This window comes from Dermacentor variabilis, chromosome 1, assembly GCF_050947875.1.
Source record: "Dermacentor variabilis isolate Ectoservices chromosome 1, ASM5094787v1, whole genome shotgun sequence".
NCBI lineage: Eukaryota > Metazoa > Arthropoda > Arachnida > Ixodida > Ixodidae > Dermacentor > Dermacentor variabilis.
The window spans coordinates 118,032,614-118,055,417 of NC_134568.1; the positions used below are offsets into that span (position 1 = coordinate 118,032,614).

At 43.5% G+C, this 22,804-nt stretch overlaps 1 protein-coding gene across 2 annotated transcripts in view; it reads left to right on the forward strand.

The window, feature by feature from the left end:
• Gapvd1 (GTPase activating protein and VPS9 domains 1) overlaps nucleotides 1-22,804 on the forward strand; it is a 177,401-nt gene that overhangs the window by 90,920 nt on the left and 63,677 nt on the right. For both annotated transcript variants that reach the window (XM_075693916.1, XM_075693922.1), the window contains exons 11-12: nucleotides 4,785-5,037; nucleotides 14,160-14,452. In XM_075693916.1, coding sequence (XP_075550031.1) covers nucleotides 4,785-5,037; nucleotides 14,160-14,452 — 546 coding nt within the window. The remainder of the gene's footprint in view (nucleotides 1-4,784; nucleotides 5,038-14,159; nucleotides 14,453-22,804) is intronic.

The window sequence follows — 22,804 nt, forward strand, 5'->3', positions numbered from 1 at the left end:
CTATCATCATCGAAGACGGGCCAGCAGACCGGAGTGCCGCAGGGCCCAAAGTTGAACCGAACTACACGGCCTGAGACGCACGTCCCGGAGCCTGGCTCTCGTTCATCCAGCACCTCAGAGAAGTTGATGGAGGTCGATCCAAAAACCCTGGCGTCATTAACGCCAAAAGATCTGTGCTCCTTGGAGCGCTCAAAGAAGGAGAAACATCTTGTAACTGCGCCGAGAAAGGGACAGGTAACCTGAACGGTTACCGCCCTTCATAAGAGTAATCAGCTTTTTAATACATGTCACCTATAACTTGTAAGCTCACACACATAAGTATTTCTTTTTTTTCAATTCCAATAAAATGGCATATATCATTCATTGGAATTGTAGATGCCTAATTCACAATATAGGTGGCATCAAAGACATTATAAATAAGTTATCACCAGTAGCACTCTGCCTCCATGAAACGAACCTAGGACCCAAACATACACATTTTCTTAAAGGTTTTACTGTCGCAAGAAAGGACCGCGAGCACTCCAGCCGTCTTTCAGGAGGTGTCGCTATGGTCGTCCAAGGCGGTATCCCCACATGAAATGTTTTATTTAATACCGTACGGAGTATTAAATACTCTGTACGAGGCAGTAGCTGTCACCATTTCATCATTTTAGACTGTCACTGATCTGTTTATTGTACATTCTGACACATACCCATTTCACAACTCGAGACCTGGAAAATTTAATTGACCAGCTGCCGGAGCCTTTTGTTTTAGTTGGAGATTTTAATGCTCATTGCACTCTTTGGGGCAGCGATAAGAATGACCAAAGAGGACAACTTATGGAAGATTTTATTTTGACAACCATCATCTGTCTTTTGAATTCAGGTGCGCCAACACATTTTTCACCGAGTTCACGTAATTTTAGCTGCCTTGATTTAGCATTTTGCTCCCCATATATTTTTACCAATTTTAAATGGGACGTACTGGAGTCTTCATATGGCAGTGGTCGTCTACCTGCTGTAATCAACCTCACATCAACGCTACCCATTATATCCCGCAAACCGCGCCATTGGAAATTGCAAATGGCAGACTGGTCTGTTTTCACAGAAAGTGCCAGGAAGTGCCAGGCTGGAGGAGCTTATTTTAACAGACCTAAGCATTAACAAAATTAATTAAAAATTTACTAATTGTATTATTTCTGCACCTGAAAAGGCCATTCCACAATCTTCTGGCGTTGTTCAGGAAAAGCTGAATTCTTGGTGGACACACGACTGCACCAAAGCAAAAAAAGCAAAATAAGGCCTGGGGAATCTTGTGTAGATACCCAACACATAACTTTCTGAATTTAAACAAGCCAAAGCGAAAGCTTGATATATTTGGAGACAGGCGGAAAAATGGTCTTGGCACAAATATATATCTACAATTAATAGCACCGTCACATCCAAAAGGATGTGGGAACAGGTCAGGAAGTTTAAGGGGGACTACTCATCATACACTATACCCTTACTTACACCTTCAGGCACTCAGACAAAACTACAAGAACAAGTGAATATACTTGGGGAGCATTTCTATAATGTCTCTAGCTCGGATAATTATTCAAACACATTCTTAAAATACAAACTGTCAGCAGAAAAGGAGAAACTACCTACTGCTTGTATGTCAAGGAACGGATACAACGCTCCATTCACTTTACAAGAACTTAACAGGGTTTTCTGTGCTGGCAAAAAAAACTGCAGTAGGTCCTGACCGGATCCATTATTCCATGCTTGCACACCTGTCCCAAGTATCCGTAGATGCTCTCCTTAAATTTTTCAACAAAGTATTTGAAACTGGAATCATGCCATAAAGTTGGAAAAACTCAATAGTTGTGCCGTTTTTAAAAACAGGTAAATCCCCCACATCCAGAAGCAGCTTTTGCCCATTGCCCTGACAAGCTGTTTGGTGAAATCGTGCGAAAGTGTCGTAAATGCGAGATTAACATTCACGCTTGATATACGGAACTTCATTGATTTTCATCAGTGCAGGTATAAAAAAGGGTGTTCAACGACGGACGACCTCGTCCGACTTGAACACGAAATACATGAAGCGTTCTTACACAAACAGCACTGCCTGGCAGTGTTCTTCAATCTAGAAAAAGCGTATGACACCACTTGGCGATTTGGAATCTTACGTGACCTCGCTGCATTAGGAATCTGTGGTAAAATGCTAAACTGTCTCGCTGATTTTATGTCCTACAGAACATTCCAAATCCATCTGGGCGCTGTGCTCTCGCGCACATTTATCCAGGAAAACTGCATGCCACAAGGTTGCATACTTAGCACAACATTCTTTACAGTAAAAGTGAACTCTATTAACAAAGTCATTCCCCTCCTCTGTTATGCAGTCCATATACATCAATGATCTGCAAATAGCGTGCCACGCCTCAAACTTGCCAACATGGGAAAGGCAGCTCCAGATAACAATAAATAAACTAATGGAGTGGGCTGAGAAAAATGGCTTCTGCTTCTCTACTCAAAAAACTGTTACAGTGCTATTCTCGCAAAAACGACGATTGTACTTAGGCCCAGTTTTAAAATTGGATGATGTCGCGCTGCCGGTAAAACAAGAGTATAAATTCTTGCGAGTAATCTTTGACAAAAAACTAAGCTTCCTAGCCTTCATTAAAACACTAAAGATTAAGGCAAATAAAGCATTGAATATCCTCAAAGTTTTATCTTATAAGCACTGGGGTTCCAACCGAACGTGTCTTTTACGCATTTACCGGTCTCTTGTGCGTAGCCTTTTAGACTACGGCTCCGTGGTTTACGGCTAAGCCAGACAGTCCTACATCCGACGGCTTGATCCAGTACATAACTTTGGACTGCGACTGGCAAGTGGTGCCTACAGAACATCACCTATTCAAAGTTTATACATTGAGTATAATGAACCCTCCTTAAAGCAGCACAGAGCATTACTCGCTTTTTCCTACTTACTCAGAATTCAGTCATCACCGCAACACATGCTTCAACATCCTCACACAATACAACTCACGCTTGCACTATACAAATAAACCGAACATGATTAGGCCGCTCTTCAGGATTCCGTGCTCTTCAGGACAAATATCAAAATAACATGAAGTATTACACTGATGGCTCTAAAACAAAAGAACACGTGAGTGTGGGGGCCATAACGGAAAATTGGAAAACAAGTATTCGATTACCACAGCATGCCTCTGTTTTCACGGCCGAAGTTTGCGCTATATGGGTTGTTGTTAAAAAGATTATCAGTGATAAACACAAAAATGCAGTCATATGCACTGATTCCTTAAGTGCACCGAAGGCTCTACATCTGAAGTGAGTGTGAACCCCTGATAGGAGACATTTTAAACATGGTGGCGCTTAACAAATACGGGAGGTCAATTCGTTTCTGCTGGGTTCCATGCCATGTTGGGATACCGGGTAACCAAGCAGCTGATAGATGTGCATCGATGGAGCGTACAAAGACAATACAAACACAACACTTCCATATAAAGATAGTATCCGTGCCATTAGAAAAGCCTTAACGTCAAAATGGCGACACGAATGCAACCATCGTGCCGACAACAAGCTACATCTCACTAAACCAATAGTTGGTGAGTGGAAGTCATGTTATCATTAGGAGTGGTTCTTAGAAGTAGCTTTATGCTGAATACACATTGGACACACACACCTCACACACTTTACTTACGAAAGAAGACACACCAACGTGTAAGAAATGCCAAGAACCACTAACAGTTATACATATATTACTGACATGTACACACATTGAAATACACAGACGAAACCTTTGCACAACTTATATCAACTACACAAATCTTTACACCCCACTTTAATATTAGGTGATGATCTGCTAGTTCCATTATCTGACGTGCATAAATTTCTAGACGACACTGGATTTTTACATAAAATATAGATTATTAACACACAGGCTTTTCCTTCCTAAACTGGATTTTAAAACACCTCGTGTTTGGCACAGCATAGCCTCAGCCGCTTTTGCGTCATTAAACCACATTTAGCTAATTAAGTTCAGGCGCCACAGGCACCAGGCTGCGAGTTTGTCCGCTTAAGCCCTAATCTCCCCCTTTCCTTCGAATCTTGCACGCTGCGGGTACAACTGACTTCTCACAGTGTTCGACCCGATTTATGATTTCGAGCTTCACGGCGAAAGGCGAATTCTGTTGCTTCATCACGGCAACACTACGGGAAAAGGCCCACAAGGCGCAAATACAATGAACCAGAAATGTAGCCAGACAACTCGCACTAGCGCCATCTTACACGGCGAGGGCATAAGAGCCTCCGATTGGCTGTCTCAGCAAGCGCTGCAGGCGGGCCAGGGTCATTTTTTGCGGGGGGCTGACAGCTCGCTCAACGTAGCGTGGTCACGGTAGGGAGTGCGGTTAGATGGAGCCGCACCGCTGGGTTTCCTCGCCACCACGAGGGAAAGCCAACTTTTGGGGGCACTTTTGCGCTGCTTGACGTTCAATATATTGGGAGTCGCTGCTATTTTTGTTCGATGTAAACGTAATTTTTGCTATATATACTCATTATAACTATACCGTGTTCAGAAATTGTTCAATATACAGAATAATTCAATGTAAACAGGTTCGATATAGTCGGGTTCGACTGTAAGGGTGTTCAACTGTATTGGGTGTAACGGCGGTAGTGCATGTCATATATGGCTTCATTATAACAAGATTCAACTGTAACTGTGTATTCATTTTAACCTACTGATGAAGAATGGTAATGACCTGTGATACAAGAGAAAATCTTGTAATTTGTTTCCCCAGGGGACGAGACAAAGTCTATTGTGAGCGACACATGGAGCACAGATGTGCTGGCGAGCGATTCGGAGATGCTGGATCAAGTGAACCTGGTGGCGCAAATGCAGCTCCTGGAGACACACTTTCAGTCAACCCTTGAACCTGGTGGTGACACAGGTAGTGATGCCTGGAGCACTGATGTGGCTGCCTCGGACAATGAGCGCCTTCAAGATGTTGACACTGATGACACTGGCAGTCTGGCGCGCTCTGATGATACCAGGTTTGTTTGCATATGCAGACTGCTTCTGACTCCAAAGCAGTGCTGGGAAGACATTTCGTCATATGGCAGCAACTGTAACCTTAAGTCTGTGCAGAACCATGTGGGCTTACGTCACAGGCTCTCTTTTTAATGCGTTCGCATTAGGAGTGTCAAAGAGAAAAAATATGTGTGGGAAGTGTGGGAAGCTGGGCTTGTAGTAGAAGTAGAGAGCAGATGGGAGAGCTTAGAAGAGTGTGTATGTGTGTATGTGTATATTTAAGTCGAATTCTGGGGTTTTATGTGCGAAAACTACAATCTTATTACGAGCCACGCCATGTTGGGAAACTCCAGAATAATTTTTACCACCTGGGCCTCTTTAACGCGTACCCAATACATGGTACACGGGCAATCTTTGCATTTCTCCCCCATAGAAATGCGGCCACCACAACTGAGATATATTCATATTGTCGCAGCACTGCGTGACTGAGGCAGAGAAAGAAGTAGAGTGCATGCGCGTTATTTCGGGGTACTCTGCACCGGCTGGGCCTTGCCTGTGACTTCCTCCTGGACTTCGTTTCACCCTGTAAATAAACATCTTTCTTAACATCTGTTCCGCAGCATTTTGATCCGGAGGCGTCAACTGAGCTGCATACTGATGCCAGCGGTGTGGGTGTTGGCGCTGTGCTTGTTCAGATCTGTGGTCGCCATCAGCATGTCGTTGCCTATGCTAGTCGGGCACTTACAAAAGCGGACGAAAACTACACCATTACTGAACTCAAGTGTCTAGCAGTCGTCTTCGCCATTCAGAAGTTCCGTCCATATCTACACAGCCACACATTCACGATATTGACTGACCATCATTCACTCTGTTGGCTCATTGGGCTGCGTGACTCATCTTGCCAGTTGGCCCCCTGGGCTTTGCACCTTCAAGAGTACAGCTTTTCTGTTAACTGCAAGAGTGGACGATGTCACACGGATGCTGATTGCCTATCCCGTCTCGCATTGCCGTACACTAAACCTGACGATGATGACTTCGATGACTACCTAGTTTCCATCTCTTCCAAGTTTCCAGACCTGAGTACCTTCGAGAACGAGAAGCGTTGCGACCCTACCTTTAAATATGCGACCCTACCTATGGGCAGCTGCACGTGAGCCAGCAGGAACAAGACCATTTACTTTTCGTAATGGTTTGCTGTACAAAAAAAGATTACTCGGCTGATGGTCCTCCACTGCTTCTAGTTGTGCCCGAACACCTGCACCCTGCTGTCCTTCATGCCATGCATGACGATATCACATCCGGGCACCTTGGCTTCGCACGCACACTGCACCGACTTTGCCAGAGATTTTTCTGGCCCAAGCTCTGGAAAACAACGAAACAGTATGTCGCCAGCTGTACTGTTTGCCAGTGCCACAATCAAACGATGACGGCTCCAGCAGGCTATTTGCAACCAGTTAGGCCACCAACATTACCCTTTGAAAAAGTCGGCAGACTTGCTCGGCCCACTCCCAAAGACATCAGCTGGCTATTGCTGGATTATAGTATGCGTAGATTACTTTACTCGCTACACGGAAACGGCAGCACTTCCATCTGCCACTGCAGCAGATGTTTCTTCATTTTTGTTGCATCACGTCATACTCTCTCACGGCGCTCCACGGGTTGTCGTCAGTGACCGTGGATGGCAATTCACAGCCGACGTAGTTAAAGAACTTTTACGGCTTTGTGGTTCTGCATATCGTCATTCCACTCCTTACCACCTGCAAACCGATAGCCTCACGGAGCGGACGAATTGAACCCTTACCAACATGTTATCAATGTATCTCGCTGCTGACCACAAAAATTGGGACGCCGTCTTACCTTTTGTAACGTACGTGTACAATAGTGCCAAGCACGAAGTTACTGGATATGTGCCGTTCTCCTTGCTGTACGCACACACTCCTCAGAGCTTTCTGGACACTATTTTACCTTTATCGTGTCAAGAAGATCCTTCAATTACCCAAACTCTGTGTTGTGCTGAAGAAGCACGTCGACTGGCACATCTTAAAACATTGCACTCGCAAGGCAACAGCAAGATTCGCTACGATGTGCGGCATATCCCAGTCAGCTTTACTCCCAGTGACTACGTTTGCTTGTGGACACCTGTTCGCAAGGGACTGTACTGCAAGTTTCTCACCACTTACACAGGACCTTTCATTACACTCAATCGCTTGAGTGATGTGAACTATGTCATCGCCAAAGTGACGGCAAGTAATCGGCGTTCACGTGCGACACAAGTTGTTCACGTGGCCAGACTCAAGCAGTACCATAACAGGTCCCTTTAACTCACTCAGCGAGCTTCGTCTGCCCCCGGGGAAAATGTCACAGCACGGCGCGACTGAGGCAGAGAAAGAAGAAACAGAGTGCGCGCGCAATATTTCGGGGTACTCTGCACTGGCTGAGCCTTGCCTCTGGCTTGCTCCTGGAGCTCGTTTCACCCTGTAAATAAATATTTTTCGTAATAATATGTATATCACGACCTTATGAAGCCGACAGGCAATGAAGTAAAGGAAGACATTGGGGTATAGGCGTTGTGCGCACACTTTATCCCTACAACCAAGGCAGTGGAGCCATGATGAAATTCCGCACCTGGCCTGCGTAGTGGTGAGCAGCAAATTATCGTGAGCAGTTTGTCGCATATCTAATGGCTCTTCGGTGATTGGGTTTGAGATCATGTGCACGACTGAGGGCCGTAGAAGCAGCGTTCAGGTTCGTGGGCGACAAACCAACAATTACAGTGAGCAGGCCTATCAGGTTAGTACAGTCAAACCTCAATACAGTCGAATCCACTTATAACAATATTCAAATGGCACAAAAATTTCATTGTTATAACCGATAATTGTTAAAGCTGTGTTGCATGAAAAAAATCAAAATATAGGGATGGCAGGGCTGATCTTAGCAAACTATGATGGCGGGGAGGCCAGTGCCCCTCCCCACCACCTTCCTCCATCCGGCTGCTAATTGTGTTTGCTCGTTTAATACGAGTTTCACACGCCGCACATTTGATCGCGATCAAGCCCAATCCAGATTGATTTTCTCCGTCGTGATTGGCTCCTTTGCATAAAATGCACGAGAGATGCAGTCGAGAATTTCAATCCGGATCGGTCCCGATCGCGATCAGAAGTGTACGTGTGACACCGGTATAACTGCTTCCTGGGCGCTCCGATCGTGTGTAACAAGCCACTGCTGTCGGTGTTAAAGAATAGCACTGCAATAACTGCAAAGAGGGGTCATGAGTGGCAAGTGATATTGAGCATCGCCGAGGCAGCGCTTTGGTGGGCCAAAAGGGGCCTTTTAAAAAATATGAGGAGGTTGCCGTGGCAGCCTATCAGCTTGAGCAATCCAGAAGAAACACTGAGGCGAGATCGCCACAAGCGTCTCGCCACGTACGCCACACTGCATTGCACAAGAAAACCTTATGTCCGTCAGCCTTGCCAACATCTTTCTCCAAGTTATCGGTATAGTGGAGCGGAAGGTTCGTCGTGAAAACGAAGCCCCGGAGGGGGGACTGAATCATCTGCCGGGCCTCCTGTGAGGGCAGCATTGAGGCAGCCTGCCCTACCACGTCATCGCGTCGTCATGTCGTCGCCGCCGCTATCTGATGCAAGCACGTTCGCGACGATCGCCTCATCGGTTACAAGCACTTAGTTTCTAAATCTATAGTCGTGCGCTTTCTTTTCACCGGCAATGTCGTGCATTGCCGATTATCAGCGAGCGGGCCACTCATCTTCCATTTTGGCGGCGAGCCAAAAGAGGCTGAGAAGCCATGTGGCCAAGAACGATTTCGACGCAACCAACAAAGACGAACACGGGCGATTACACTGTTTGCAGAACTGGTCCATAGAATAAAGACTGTGCTGGATGAGGAGCCAGCCAGCAAGATGTGAGCAGCGCAGTTGGCGTGGTCCATTCGTGTTTCGGAGGGTGGCATGGCATAGAGATATGGGCGCAGCCCATTGTGTTCAGAGAGGTGGAAGGGTGATGGGAGAGAGGCGCGTGGAGAAGGCTGGAAAATGCAGTAGCCGTTCGAACAGCGGGCCATCATGCAGCGGCTCAAATTTCTCGTTTTCTTTTTTTAATTTCAAGCATTTTGTATTTCACTAAGTTTCGGCTCAGACACCGAGCAGCAAGACTTCGTCGTTACAACTGATAATGCAGCATCGGGGCATTGTAGTAAGCGGGTTATTTCACCATGCAAAACATACAAACGATGATGGTGCAGCAGCTTCTCATTGTTATAACCGATATATTGTTAAAACCGGTATCGTTATAAGTGGGTTCGACCTTATATAGAACACGGATATATTGAATTATTGCGTATATCGAACAATTACTATATCACCCGGAAAATTGCATGAATTTTTAATTTTTTTATTTCGAACCACATCGAACATAACATAGATATATCGAACTCCGTCACACCAGACCACGTGCACTCTGTTGACTGGTGGTGAGCTTTCCCGCAACACCCTCAAAGATCGCGGTGGCGCGATGGGCATTCCCTACTGCTGTGCACTATAGCTGCACACATTGATCACACCAAGGGTGCCATTTGAATATAGCAGCATACGCATGTGGCGGCTTGGCTAGTTCAACCATGTCAGTGGCGCATTGCATTTGCCGCACTGACTCCTCCTTGGTGCCACGCTCTGCGCCTGCCGCACCTCCCGAGGACTGGCAGTTTGCATCCACAAAGACGCGCGACAGGGCGTGCTCACTGGTCTCACTCATAGATGCCTTGGCAGATGCCACTTAATACTTAGTTATTGACAGTGTTTCAAAATACTTAGGTTGACGGACATGGAGATCGCAGCAGAAGTAGTGGCCAAACAAAGATGGTTCCAAGGTTGATCCCACAAGCGCTGATGTTGCCCCGCTCTCGACTTCAACTGAGGCTGTAGCTGCTTTGGCCCTTCTATGCTACTGCTGCGGCGCGATAGAGGGCACCGGCCTATCGCTTCTGGATCATTTAGACTATGTTGAGGGCTCAGTGTTTCAGCACGTGGCTGTCAATAAGAAGCAGGCTACACTGATGCAGTACTTTCAGCCAAATAAATACATAAATACTTTGTGTGATGCTTCAAGTGAGTATTTACTGCGCCACGATTGGGGTGTGATCGGGGATCGTTGTTTAGAGCATGCGTTCAGTTGGGCCGCACGCGATTGGCCTAGGCCGTACCGACTGCGTGGCTGACGAAGTAGGCGCTGCCTAGGCTGATTGCGTGCGGCGCAATCGACTAAGCTCTACCAGCTGACGAAGTCAGCCCGGCCTACGCCAATTGCGCACTCCGAACAATGGTCCCTGATCGCGCCCTTAGTTCATTGAATTATTTGCAGAAGTTTTTCACACGTTTTTTTACGTGATTTTATATATAGAATTCTGGCTATATCAAACTATTTTGCAATCACTGGGCTGTTCGTTATATTAAAATTCGACTGTAGTAAATGAATTCTTTGTACCGCTGGTTGTACTTGAATTTTTGCATAAAGATATCTTGATAACAGCACTTGAAAAAGAGAAGAAAGAAAGAAAAGGGAAATAAAAAGAATACCTTGATTCCAGAGATGAAAATTTTCCATCTTTCCAAATAACTTGCTTACTTTTTTTGTATACGTCAACTTCTGGCTGTTGTATCAAGGCGTTACGCAAATCCCACAACTATGCGAATTACAGTAAAACCCGATTAGCCTAAACTTGTAAAAACTGGGAAAAATTTCGAGATAAGTGGATTTTCGAGATATGTAAAGTCACGAAAATATAAGCTCCTGGACATGCATAGAACACACAGAGCCTCTCGAAATAGGCACCAGTAGTCACTAAATTTCTTCCAGAACCTGAGTATACCAGATACGATATTTTTGATAAATCACTTTTTTGAGATATTGTACAACCTAGCACCTGACACATCCTGCGTCTACAGCCAACAGCGATCCTCACACAGAGCCAAGTAAACGCTGTTGCATGTAGGCACCAGCGTGTACGAAGCCTAGTCATGTGAAATATTGCGAAAGTGTTCGTATACCAAAAAAGTCATTACCCAGGAATGTTTCTCCTGGGCCACATTTTTCTTGCCATGCCTTCTGTTTGATTATATGTCACTCTTTCAACCAGCATTCTTCGCTTATTCATTCTCGGCTTATTCCATTGATAATGCAGGTGGAGCGTTGCTATGATCACTGACAAAGTGCAATAAGAAACTGCATCGGAAAAGGCATCGCTACAAAATTGCAGCCCTGAACTCGTTACTTAAGAAAATGCCAAAAACATACCAAACATTCGGTGCATTTGCACCATGAATAGAGTCAACATAGCTTATTTTCTAGCCATTTATTGTTGACAGAAGAAACTTGTGATGGTTGCCTGCTTAGCGGTTCCACCCTATGCGACAAAAGCGTTCTCAAGCTGCCCGACACTTATCACGAGTTGTTCATCACTGCCACTGCACTGAAATTTGTTTTTGAGCAGCTGTAACAAATTCGTTGTCTCGGCTACTGTAGCGTGTGGATGCACAAACATGGAAATGCAGAGCACGGCAAATAAGCAAACTGACGACGCTTCGCGCACCCGTGAGGATGCATGTTGCAGAGGTCGCATGTAGCTTCTTGTGTTACATCGGGGGTCAGAGTGATGTTCGCCCGCATTATCAATGAGGTTGCAGTTTGCCGTGAACGGTGGGTGATAAGAGTGGCATAGGATCAAGTGGAATTCACTACAAACTTGCAGGCCTGTCGCTCTTGGGTGATTGCAGCTGCTCACAAAGTATGGCAACCTTTGGGTAGTGACGTTTTCCCGACATTTTTGCAGTCGAGATTTAGAGATATCTGGAGTATGGCGTAAAAGTATTTCAAGATAAGAGGTGAAAAATACATCATGTTGACACTGAGACAGGAAAATATTTCAACTTGAGTAATATTTCGAGATCTCAGAGTTGGAGTTAATGAGGGTTTAATGTGTTAGCTTCGAAATTAATTGACTATATTACTATTCACTTTGGCTTCGGTTTGAACCAAAAAAAAAATTATATTCGCACGTGCCTAGTTTTGAAGAATATGCTCATTATTAGAATTCTAGTATGTCAGCTATTTCTTGGGGGTGACCTATTACCTGCAGCCTTGAATATTCAAATTCTGGCAACAGCAGCTGCATTCTCACTTAAATTCTGTCACTAGTACTCAACCACTCATTGCACAAAACATCCTTGTAAGACGGAATAAAATGCTGCTTGTCCAGTTCTATTTCACTTTTAGAAAAAAATAACGCATTTAAATAACCCTGACAACGATGCGGGCAGTCAAAAGGTTTCATTTTCGCTCGATTCTGCACAGCCCATGCTTTCGCATTTCAGTAGTTATCACGTAGTACTGCGCTGGTTTTGCTGGCTCGCGAAACTCGCATAAACTGCAAGTAGCAGAGAATTCAACTTCCATGTCATGTTGCGGGACGCCTAAACGGTCTACGCCACTTGACCAAAAAGCAGCTGCAGCAGTGAATCCGCCGCTCTCGTCTTGGCTTGGTACTGCCCTCTATTGGACGGTGTTTTACTCACTGATGGCAGCACAGGGTGGTGACAGCGTATGCAACGTCACCATACCCCTGGTTCGGTGGCGGGAGATTTGAATTCCGAAAAAGGTATTTGGGCCCTTCAGATGCAGTTTTCCAGTAAACTAAGTCTTTGCACGAAACAAGCGTTGCAAGGTTTCTGGAATGGTTTTTAAACAGTACACGTCAGCTTAGTATTTGCCTGTAGTGTCCCTTTAAGGTTTTGGCATTTAGGATCCCAGAATTTTTATGAATTTTCACCTTAGTTAATTTGTGCACTTTAGCGGTTTGACATGCAGAGACACATTAAAGAAGAGTACCAAGCATTGGATAAATTAACCTCCTTCGATATGCTGGACTTCTTGCTTGTATGCATATTTGCAGGTCGAAAACTGTATGTGACTAGTAAATATGTCTCTTGGACATTCCTTAAATGGGCTTGGGACCAAAGTAGCATATCTTGCTTAAGGATTTTTTTTAAGCCGAAATAATTCAGGAAAATGCCTTAGTGGTACACGACGTTTACCATGCACATTACAGACTTGTGATCACTGAAACACATTCACTGCGGCAACACTTTTCGAATTCTCAATTCCTGTGTGTCATGACCCGCCATTTGGTCACTTGTCATATTCCTCAGTTATGTTGGGACCCACAGGTGAAACACCAGGGAGTTGTCCTCCTATGAAACATGTTCAAAATCTTCACTGGTTTCTAGTAGAGATGTCACTTGAGCACTGCATGAAAGCCCTGCGCACGCACACAGGGGGAATGTCTGCTGTGACCCATCCTTGACCCACATCGCAGTGGACATAGGGTTTAGAAGTTGACTGCAGTTAGTATGAATGATGATGAATACGGATGACTTGTAGCATATCAGATGGGATTGTCTCCACTGGCTTTGCCGTGGCATTTGAAGAGGACTTGAGTATGAATGATGCAAATGAATAGGATGTAACCATACTGCACTTCTACACTGTCAGTGAAGGTAACATTCAAACCATGAACATTGTATTATGTCGTATAAAACTGTAGTAGGCACCAAAATTCTAAGATATAAATGTGTCCCAATTTTGTTATGGATCTTTTTCTTTTTTTTTTTGTTTCTTCTAATGGCCACCAAACTGGCCTTTCTCTCCACTTTTTTGTCTGTGGTGCTGCGCTTGGCTTATGTCGCCTGTGTGCTGTGGTGAATGCTTCTTGAAACAGTACAGCAGAGCAGTACAATTACAAAATTCTGGCCTGCAGTTTATTCATTACCTTTGCATCTTGTTGAAAAGACATTGGCTGAATCATAGCAGCAAAACATGTTAAACAGAAAGCATTGCTCTTGTGTGAGCTTGCATTTACATGCATGCATACATGTGCATAACACCAGCAAGGCCGCTTGCATTGTGTCTGTTTTCACATTTAACCTGCATCTGAATCTGCGTCATCGCTGAAATTGAGAATCATCTTGACAGTTTCAGCACAAATCTTTCATTGAGGAACTGCATCAGTTAAAAGGCATCAAGTGGTGCCTGCCTGGTTCTTATTTATTGTAATTGGCTTGCACTTTGTGCATGTCAGGTCTGAAATATCTGCTGGAGGAGATGAAGAAATTGCACCACCACCTGTGACTGATCGTCAGGCGCTGCGCCACAGCCATCATCATCATCATCATCACCGGCACCATCGCCGCAGTAACTTTAGACCGCCACCGCAGTCCCCCAAGCAGCCTCTGATCCCACAGCAGCATGGAGTGTCTGCAGCAATCTGCAGTGATGGCTCCATAGGGATGGTGCAGGCATCTACATCACCTCGGGCACCAGTGCCACCTGTGGACACAATCCTGGAACCTCCACGGGCTTCTGCACCACAAGGTATGTAGGGCAGCTCATGTGGCATGTGGATAGGCATGATTTAGCTGGTGGGTGTGGGGTATTCATGGAAGCAGCGGACGTGTGCTTTGCATGGAACAGAAAATATTTTGAGCGTTGCTACATTTTTTCAGTCTAGTACGTGCCTGAGTAACAGTCTGTAACCATGCTGTGCAGCATCGTATATGCATGCAGTGTTCCTTCTATCCCCATTTCCTCTCTTCCTAACCTTTGCCACTGCAAAGGGTAGCAAACCAGGAGTTTGTCTAGTTGACTTCCCTACCTCCCCTCCTTTTCCTTTTTCTTTCACTGCCTGCTCTCACTGGTTGGGTACTAATCACTGCTGCTTGTAGTGTTCACTGTTTTTATGTTTTTCGTGAACACCACCATTGCTTATTTTATTTTTGTAACTGATTCCTTTTATTTAGCTACATAACTGATTTGTTGGTGTAAGAAAGTTTTACTTCATTAAAACAAGGTAACAGATTCATGTACTCTTGTGGCACTTTGGAGGGAGATTTGGATTGAAGGGGTCCTAACCACTCCTAAGGCTTGGCGAAAAAACAGTCCACTTATAGCATATGCTGATGTGAACATTTCAGCCAAATTTTGCATTTGTGTGTGCCGCATAGAGCTTGCAAATGGAGTACAAAGTCACATTTTAATGCGATTACCGTATACGCTCGTGTAAGGGCCGCACTTTCTTCCGCGACTTTGTTGGTGTGCGGCGCTTCCACGGAAGTCTGACATTTTTGTTCAATTTTCGATCCACACATAAAAAAACCTGTTTAATCGTGCCATATATACCTAATGATGGGATATCTGGCGTCTAGCTGCGGACATCCTCGCTAGATGTCTTCATCGGTATTGCTGCTCGGGCTCAGCTCGTTGCTGCTGCTCGGGTCATCCGCATGTTCATGTATCCAATCGTCCTCAGTATGTATCCAAATGTTCATTTATCCAAACGACTCTGCTGTTTGCTGGCAAGATTTCTTTTTTTTTTCAAAATTTGGACTGCCAAGTTGGGGGGAGCGGCCCTTACAGGAGCGCGGCCCTTAGTCGAGTGTATACGGTAGCATTCTTGGGGTACTTCACACACTTTCCGGGGGCTATCAATCTATCTGTCTATCTATCTATCTATCTATCTATCTATCTATCTATCTATCTATCTATCTATCTATCTATATCTATCTATCTATCTATCTATCTATCTATCTATCTATCTATCTATCTATCTATCTATCTGTCTGTCTGTCTGTCTGTCTGTCTGTCTGTCTGTCTGTGTCTGTCTGTGTCTGTCTGTCTGTCTCTGTCTGTCTGTCTGTCTGTCTGTCTAACTAACTAACTAACTAACTAACTAACTAGCATACATACATACATACATACATACATACATACATACATACATAATTTATTTATTTATTTATTTATTTATTTATTTATTTATTTATTTATACATACATACTGCAGCGCAATTTGCGCTATAGTAGGAGTGGGTTAAGAAAAGGTACAGAAACTGCATTGGAGTATACAGCGGTAAACACAAGTGAACACTTTTAGAAAAGAGCACTGATGAAACGAAAATACACAAATAAACACAAGTGAACACTTTTAGAAAAGAGCACTGATGAAACGAAAATACACAAATAAACACAAGTGAACACTTTTACAAAAGAGCACTGATGAAAGAAAAATACACAAGAAGTTATACAAATGCTGCCAGGCATGGGTGAGCACGATTATGCATCTGGGATGGCGGTTGCGAAAACTTGGGATGAGCATGAGCGAATGGACCCAGGTAATGAATTCCAGTCTTCGATTGAGCGGGGAAAAAAGCTGAATTTGAACATGTTAGTACATGCGTAGTAGGGTATCAAGTTTAGGTCATGATGTCTTCTCGTTGATGATCCCGGCGCGAAGTTAATGTAATTATCATTTGAGAGCCCAGCTAAAGAATTGACAATGCAATGCAAAAATTTTAATGATTCGACACGGCGACGAGAAGAGAGCGTGTTTAGGTTCAAGGAAGAAAGTGTTGAAGAGGGCGAAAAGTCGCGATCGTAACGATGACAAATAAATCGCACAGCTTTTTTCTGTATAGCTTCTAGTTTATTATGGGGGCTCCAAACTACAGATGCATAATCAAGAACAGGGCGGATTAGAGATTTATACATTAGTAACTTTGTGTCTTTAGGAGATCGGGTTAGCGTTCGCCTCAAGTAACCTAATTTTTTTAGTGCTTTACTGCATATGTAATCAATGTGTTTGGACCATGACATGTTATGCGTAAAAATGAAACCAAGATACTTATACTCAGAAACCTTATCTACAGCACGGCCATTGAACGAGTAACTGAAAAGGGAGGGGGAAGATTTGTTGCAGAAAGACATCAGAACGGTTTTATTGAAATTAATGTTCATTTGCCAAGTGTCACACCAATCGCAAAACCTAGAAAACGACTCTTGAAGGCAATGATGATCATTAGAAGATTTAATCACTTCATATAAAATGCAGTCATCAGCATAGAGACAGATGTTAGAAGAGCAGTGAAGTGGCAAATCGTTTATGTATAATAAAAAAAGAAGCGGCCCAAGGACGGTGCCTTGGGGCACACCTGATGTCACATCAACAGTAGCGGAGTCAGTCGAACTGTAAGAGACGAACTGGGAGCGAAATGAGAGAAAGCTTAAAATCAAGTTAACTAAATGAGGATTATTCAGTACAGCATTAAGTTTAGCAATAAGTTTAGAATGTAAAACGGTGTCAAATGCCTTCGAGAAATCTATAAAAATGGCATCAACCTGGTTGTCTATGTCAAGGTTAAATGAAATGTCATGCGTGAAGTCAACTAGCTGCGTTAACATGCTAAAACCACGCCTAAACCCATGTTGCATGTTAGACAGTAAATTATTTGATTCCAAAAAGAGCGTGATGTGCTTATGAATGATGTGTTCCAACATTTTGCATGACTGTGACGTCAGTGAAATTGGCCTGTAGTTCGACAAACACTGCTTATCTCCAGATTTATAAAGAGGGAGCACTTTGGCTAACTTCCATGAAGAAGGTACAGTAGAGGATGATAAGGACTTTCTTAATATGACTGACAGATATTTTGATGACCACAACGAATAACGAACAAGGAATGCGTTGTGTATCCCGTCCGGACCGGTGCATTTCTTAACATCCAGGTTTAATATAAGGTTGAGGATGCCTTCGCAGTTTATCTCAACGTCACTGATTGCTTCAGAAGAAACTATATTGGTAAGTGTCGGGATAAAGTTTTTATCAGAAACAAACACGGATTGAAAATACTTGTTGAAAGCATCGAATATCACCACCGGGTCGTTGATGACGTCATTATCTATTCTGAAAGAAGTGGATGAAGCGTCGCGAGGTAATATATAAGACGAAAATTTTCGTGGGTTAGTTCTTAACAAATTGTGCAGGCGAACGCGAAAAAAGAAATCCTTGGCATTTTGCAACTTAAGATTGAGTGCTTTCTTTGCCTTAAAAATTTATCCAACGCCATGGGATCAGTGCCTCTTCTGGAACGCCTTCACCTTCGAACGCGACGAGACAAATGCAAGATATCACGCGTCATCCATGGAATGTTAGAATTTCTTTTCTTAGTTTTAATGGGCTCAAAACGCTCGATACATGATTTGACAAGACGCTCAAAGTAATTAGCAAGGCAGTTGATGTCCTGGTTGTCTGCAAGTGCACTAAACATATCGAAATGTTGAGATAAAACATCAGTAATGGAGTTGTCCGCACAAGTGAAATTAGGAAAACTAGTAAACTTGTAGGGGGATTTAGAAATTGGACAGGAGAGTGACACTAAAACGCCTTTATGGTCTGAAATACCATCAATTACCTCGCAAGAAAAGTCAAGGACGGAATTTAATCTGGTTGCTCTAGGAACAACCTGGGTGAGACCAAAGGACAAAGAAATGTTTATTAGTTCTTTACAAATAGCTGTGTCGCGACCGACTGCAGACAATGATGGCCAGTGGATGCCAGGGGCGTTGAAGTCGCCCATACAGATAAAACTCGATGAAGCAATGTTGATCTCGCTCATGAAATTTGCGACAGCATGAACATCAAGAGTAGAGCCGGGGGGACGATATATAACACTAATCACAATACACCAATTATGAAGGTAAATTTTACACCACACGAATTCTGTTTCTGGAGGAGAAGGCAAGACTGAGAATCGTAGATCCGACCGGATAAGCAGTGCCACGCCACTACCAGTACCGCTAATCCTGTCTAAGCGCACGGCAACAAAACCGGATGGAGTGAACTCAGATTCGTAAATACCATTGTGCAGCCAAGTCTCTGTGATGCCGATAACATGGGGGGAATGAATAGATATAAGGGACAATAAATCAGGAAATTTTTTAACAATACTACGAGCGTTTCTATTCAAGACAACAAGGTTCTCAAAACGACCGGGATGGATTCAGGAAGTGGATGGAAAGGAAGTCAAATGGCCAGACTCAGAAGAAACACGTTGAGCAGGTGCCATTACTAATGAGTTTGAACTGTCACCCCAGTTATAACGAACCTTGTTAATGAAAGCATGATCATATCTTAACTTCACAACAGAACCGCTGTCCCGAAAAGAGGCTGATGCGTCCCAGATTTTTTTCCGAATTAACCGAACCCTAGAAGAGAAATCTTCTTTAATGACGAAATTTGAGCCACTGAGTTTTGAAACGTTCCTTAGAACCTCAGTTCTGTCGCTGAAGTTAGAAAGCTTTAGAATAACGGGACGAATGTAACCAGTGCGTGTTCTACCGAGCCTGTGGCAGCGCTCAATATGAGGGCAGCTAGTCTTCAGGTGCTTAGCAAACACAGATGAAACTGCAGTCATCAGGGTGGTAGCGTTTTCATCCATTACTTCAGTAATACCGTGTATTATCAGATTGTTTCTACGAGAATGATTTTCAAGACTGTCATTTTTTAAGACCAAGTCCGTTACCTTAGTAGTCAAGGCATTTATTTCAGCACGTAAATCACACAGTAAACTAGAGTCTTTGGACATAGCAGTGGATTCTAGTGCATGAACACGTGACTCTAAAACATCAAAGCGACGCGCAACTGACTGTTGAAATTACTTAATTTCTGCAACATCACATGCCAACTGAGTCTGCACCTCCAATAATTTAGAGAGCATTTCAGATACCGAAGGGTCGTTTTTGTCATGGCTATCAAAGGAAGGGCGAGCATCATCATTCTCATCGAGAGCGGAACTGGATCCACGCCTAGACTTAGACCGAGGGCCCGGGCCAGGGTTGATTTCCACATCTCCGCTCAAGAGGAGACAACTTGCGCAATACAATGCATGCGAGCACCAGGATACAAGATGTTGTGGGCAAGGGAGCAGCAGCAGAATGCGATCATCAGATCGGATACACTCGGCATCAGAATAGTAACATACGTGCATGAAGAACAAGCAGTGATTAAACATGGTGCCGGTGCTGCTGCAGCCTAGCCCACTGAAAAGTCGATCCACGTGCTGGACATTTATACCGTCGGCTGTTGACGTCACAGACGGAGAGTTGTCGATGATTGGCTGGTCAAAGGACAGGACATCGGGGTGACTGGCATGCTGTAGGTTGAAGTGGGACACGCCAAGGTAATCGCATATGGTAGTGATAGAGCAGTTCCTGGGCAAGCACTCGATGACATCCACGTGCTCGACCGCAAAGGGAGCCAAGTCAGATGAAGCAGTTCCAAGCCATATGATGCTGCAAAGGGGGAGTACAGCAAGGAAGCCGAAGAACTGCATGAAGAACAAGCAGCGATGAAACATGGTACCGGTGCCGCTGCAGCCTAGCCCACTCAAATACATACATACATACATACATACATACATACATACATACATACATACATACATACATACATACATACATACATACATACATACATACATACATACATACATACATACATACATACATACATACATACATACATACATACATACATACATACATACATACATACATACATACATACATACATACATACATACATACATACATACATACATACATACATACATACATACATACATACATACATACATACATACATACATACATACATACATACATACATACATACATACATACATACATACATACATACATACATACATACATACATACATACATACATACATACATACATACATACATACATACATACATACATACATACATACATACATACATATATATATGGGCATGTTCAGATAAGAACGGTAATCGAGGTCCCATGACCATTTTTTGTTTTCAATGAAATTTTTATATTTGATGGACAAATGTGTCCACACAAAGGAATGAACCTTAGTTTTGCAAGAAACTTTGTAGTTTTCTCGTAAAAAAATCGTATGTCACAAGAGGTGGAGAACGTCGTTTTTGCCACTTCGCAAAGTTGGAAGTTTGGAGCCTCACTGCATGCACAATAAATTTTTTCCACATATAAGTATTTTTTCATTACCTCTTCGCAACATGTACTATACGAACAAATAAAAAAACAATTTTTCGCTCTGTCAGTCTTCTAAATAAAGAATCGCAAACTTCGCTTCCGGAGCTATTCGGTGCAAAAAAGGCACTTTTCAGGGCCGCCTCAGGGCAAGATGCGTAAATATCTCCACACTTAATCTTTTTCTCAGTATTTTCCAGCTACTTTTACTCACTTTAGGCAAGTTTTGTAGTTTTACACTTGACAGATATATTTCAATATGGCCTCAAATTTGGCCGAAGATCAAAAACGTCAAAAAAGTGACAACTTTGACTTCGATTTAAAAAAAAACATCATCGTCGAATTACATTAAAATTTGCCTGAATAATCCTCAATAATCGTTAATTCTAAGGTACCAAAAAGGTGTTGCATTATATTGTTTTAAAGTATGAAAATGAATACAAAACTGAGTTCATGTTTTTGTTATCTAGAATTGCTTTTTACTGCCTCTTAGAAATAGCAACTCTCAGAAATTTGTTTTAGCACTCACTGAACTTGGTTAAATTTTATTTACCACAATATCCGCACGATCCTCAATGTTTGTAGAGCTTCTACTCGCTTGTTAGCGGCGTTTTTGATGCGTCAAAATGGGAATAAATTAGCTATTTCACCTGATGTCTCAAGAACTGGTTGGCGGCGGTCAAACGTTTTTTGTATTGCCTAATTTATCATCCTAAGTTACATTGGTATGTACTCGATTCTTTAAAAATATTGGATCATTTATCGGTGCTTAGAAAAGTTTTATATATAAAAATGAATATTAATGTGTTACTGAAGCCGACGTGTCCGCACCTGCATCTGTTTGCCTCTGTGTTCAATGGTTCTACTGGGCACTGTCATGAGACAAAACGTCGTATTCTGAGGGGGACAATTTATCTGCAAGGTTTTTAATCAGCAGGAGTTTTAATCGGGACACAATTTACAAATGGTATGCCGCTTTATCTGCAGATTGCAATTCAGAAAATCGTAACAAGAAATAAACGGCAGCAGTTGACTTCGGTATGCGCACAGTATATTGTCCAGCCCGAAGCACAAACCAGATCACAGTCACTTCCATTCCGAAGCAGCGGTGGAGGCCACATGGATGCACTGCCTTCATTTGATTGAACGTACTTCCACATGTGGAGCGTCTGAACTCCAGGCACTTTCTTTGCGTTTTCCATTCTTCCTTCGTCATTTCGCATTAAAGAACCCCAGGTGGTCGAAACTTCCGGAGTCCTCCACTACGGCGTGCCTCATAATCAGAAAGTGGTTTTGGCACGTAAAACCCCATAATTTTTTTTCTTCATTTCGCGAAAGTCTGCAAGCTCCCTCTGTGGGAGCTCCAGAATGGTGATATTCTTTAGCGTTCCTTGAATTGGGTCAACGAAGCCGCTGGCTGTTTGTATGGCCTCACTTGCAGGCTTCCGCAAGTTGTGGTGTGATGCTCGATGTTTCACAAGCTCACCAACGCCGTCGCAAGCATTTTTGCCGTGTCCAGTGGCCGAAAACATCCATTTCGTCTCTTGACATTCACTGCGTTGTAGCTAATGAAACTGATATTTATTCTTGAAGTGAGCGGGAGCCCCGTCGCTCACATGTGTTACCTTAGTGTAGATTGGCGCGTTGTCTTCGAGGTGTGCTTTGATTTTCGACAGAGCCAAACATGCATGAGCTGAATCATGAGACATATCATCGGAAATAACGGCGTAGTTCCGAGTCGATTTTCTTGACGTGACAACGGAGGTAAACACGGTGACCTGCTTCTTCTGCCAATGGTACGCTTGTACTGCGTCTGGAAGCACAACTGTGCAGTTTTCGGCGAAATCAAAATGCAAA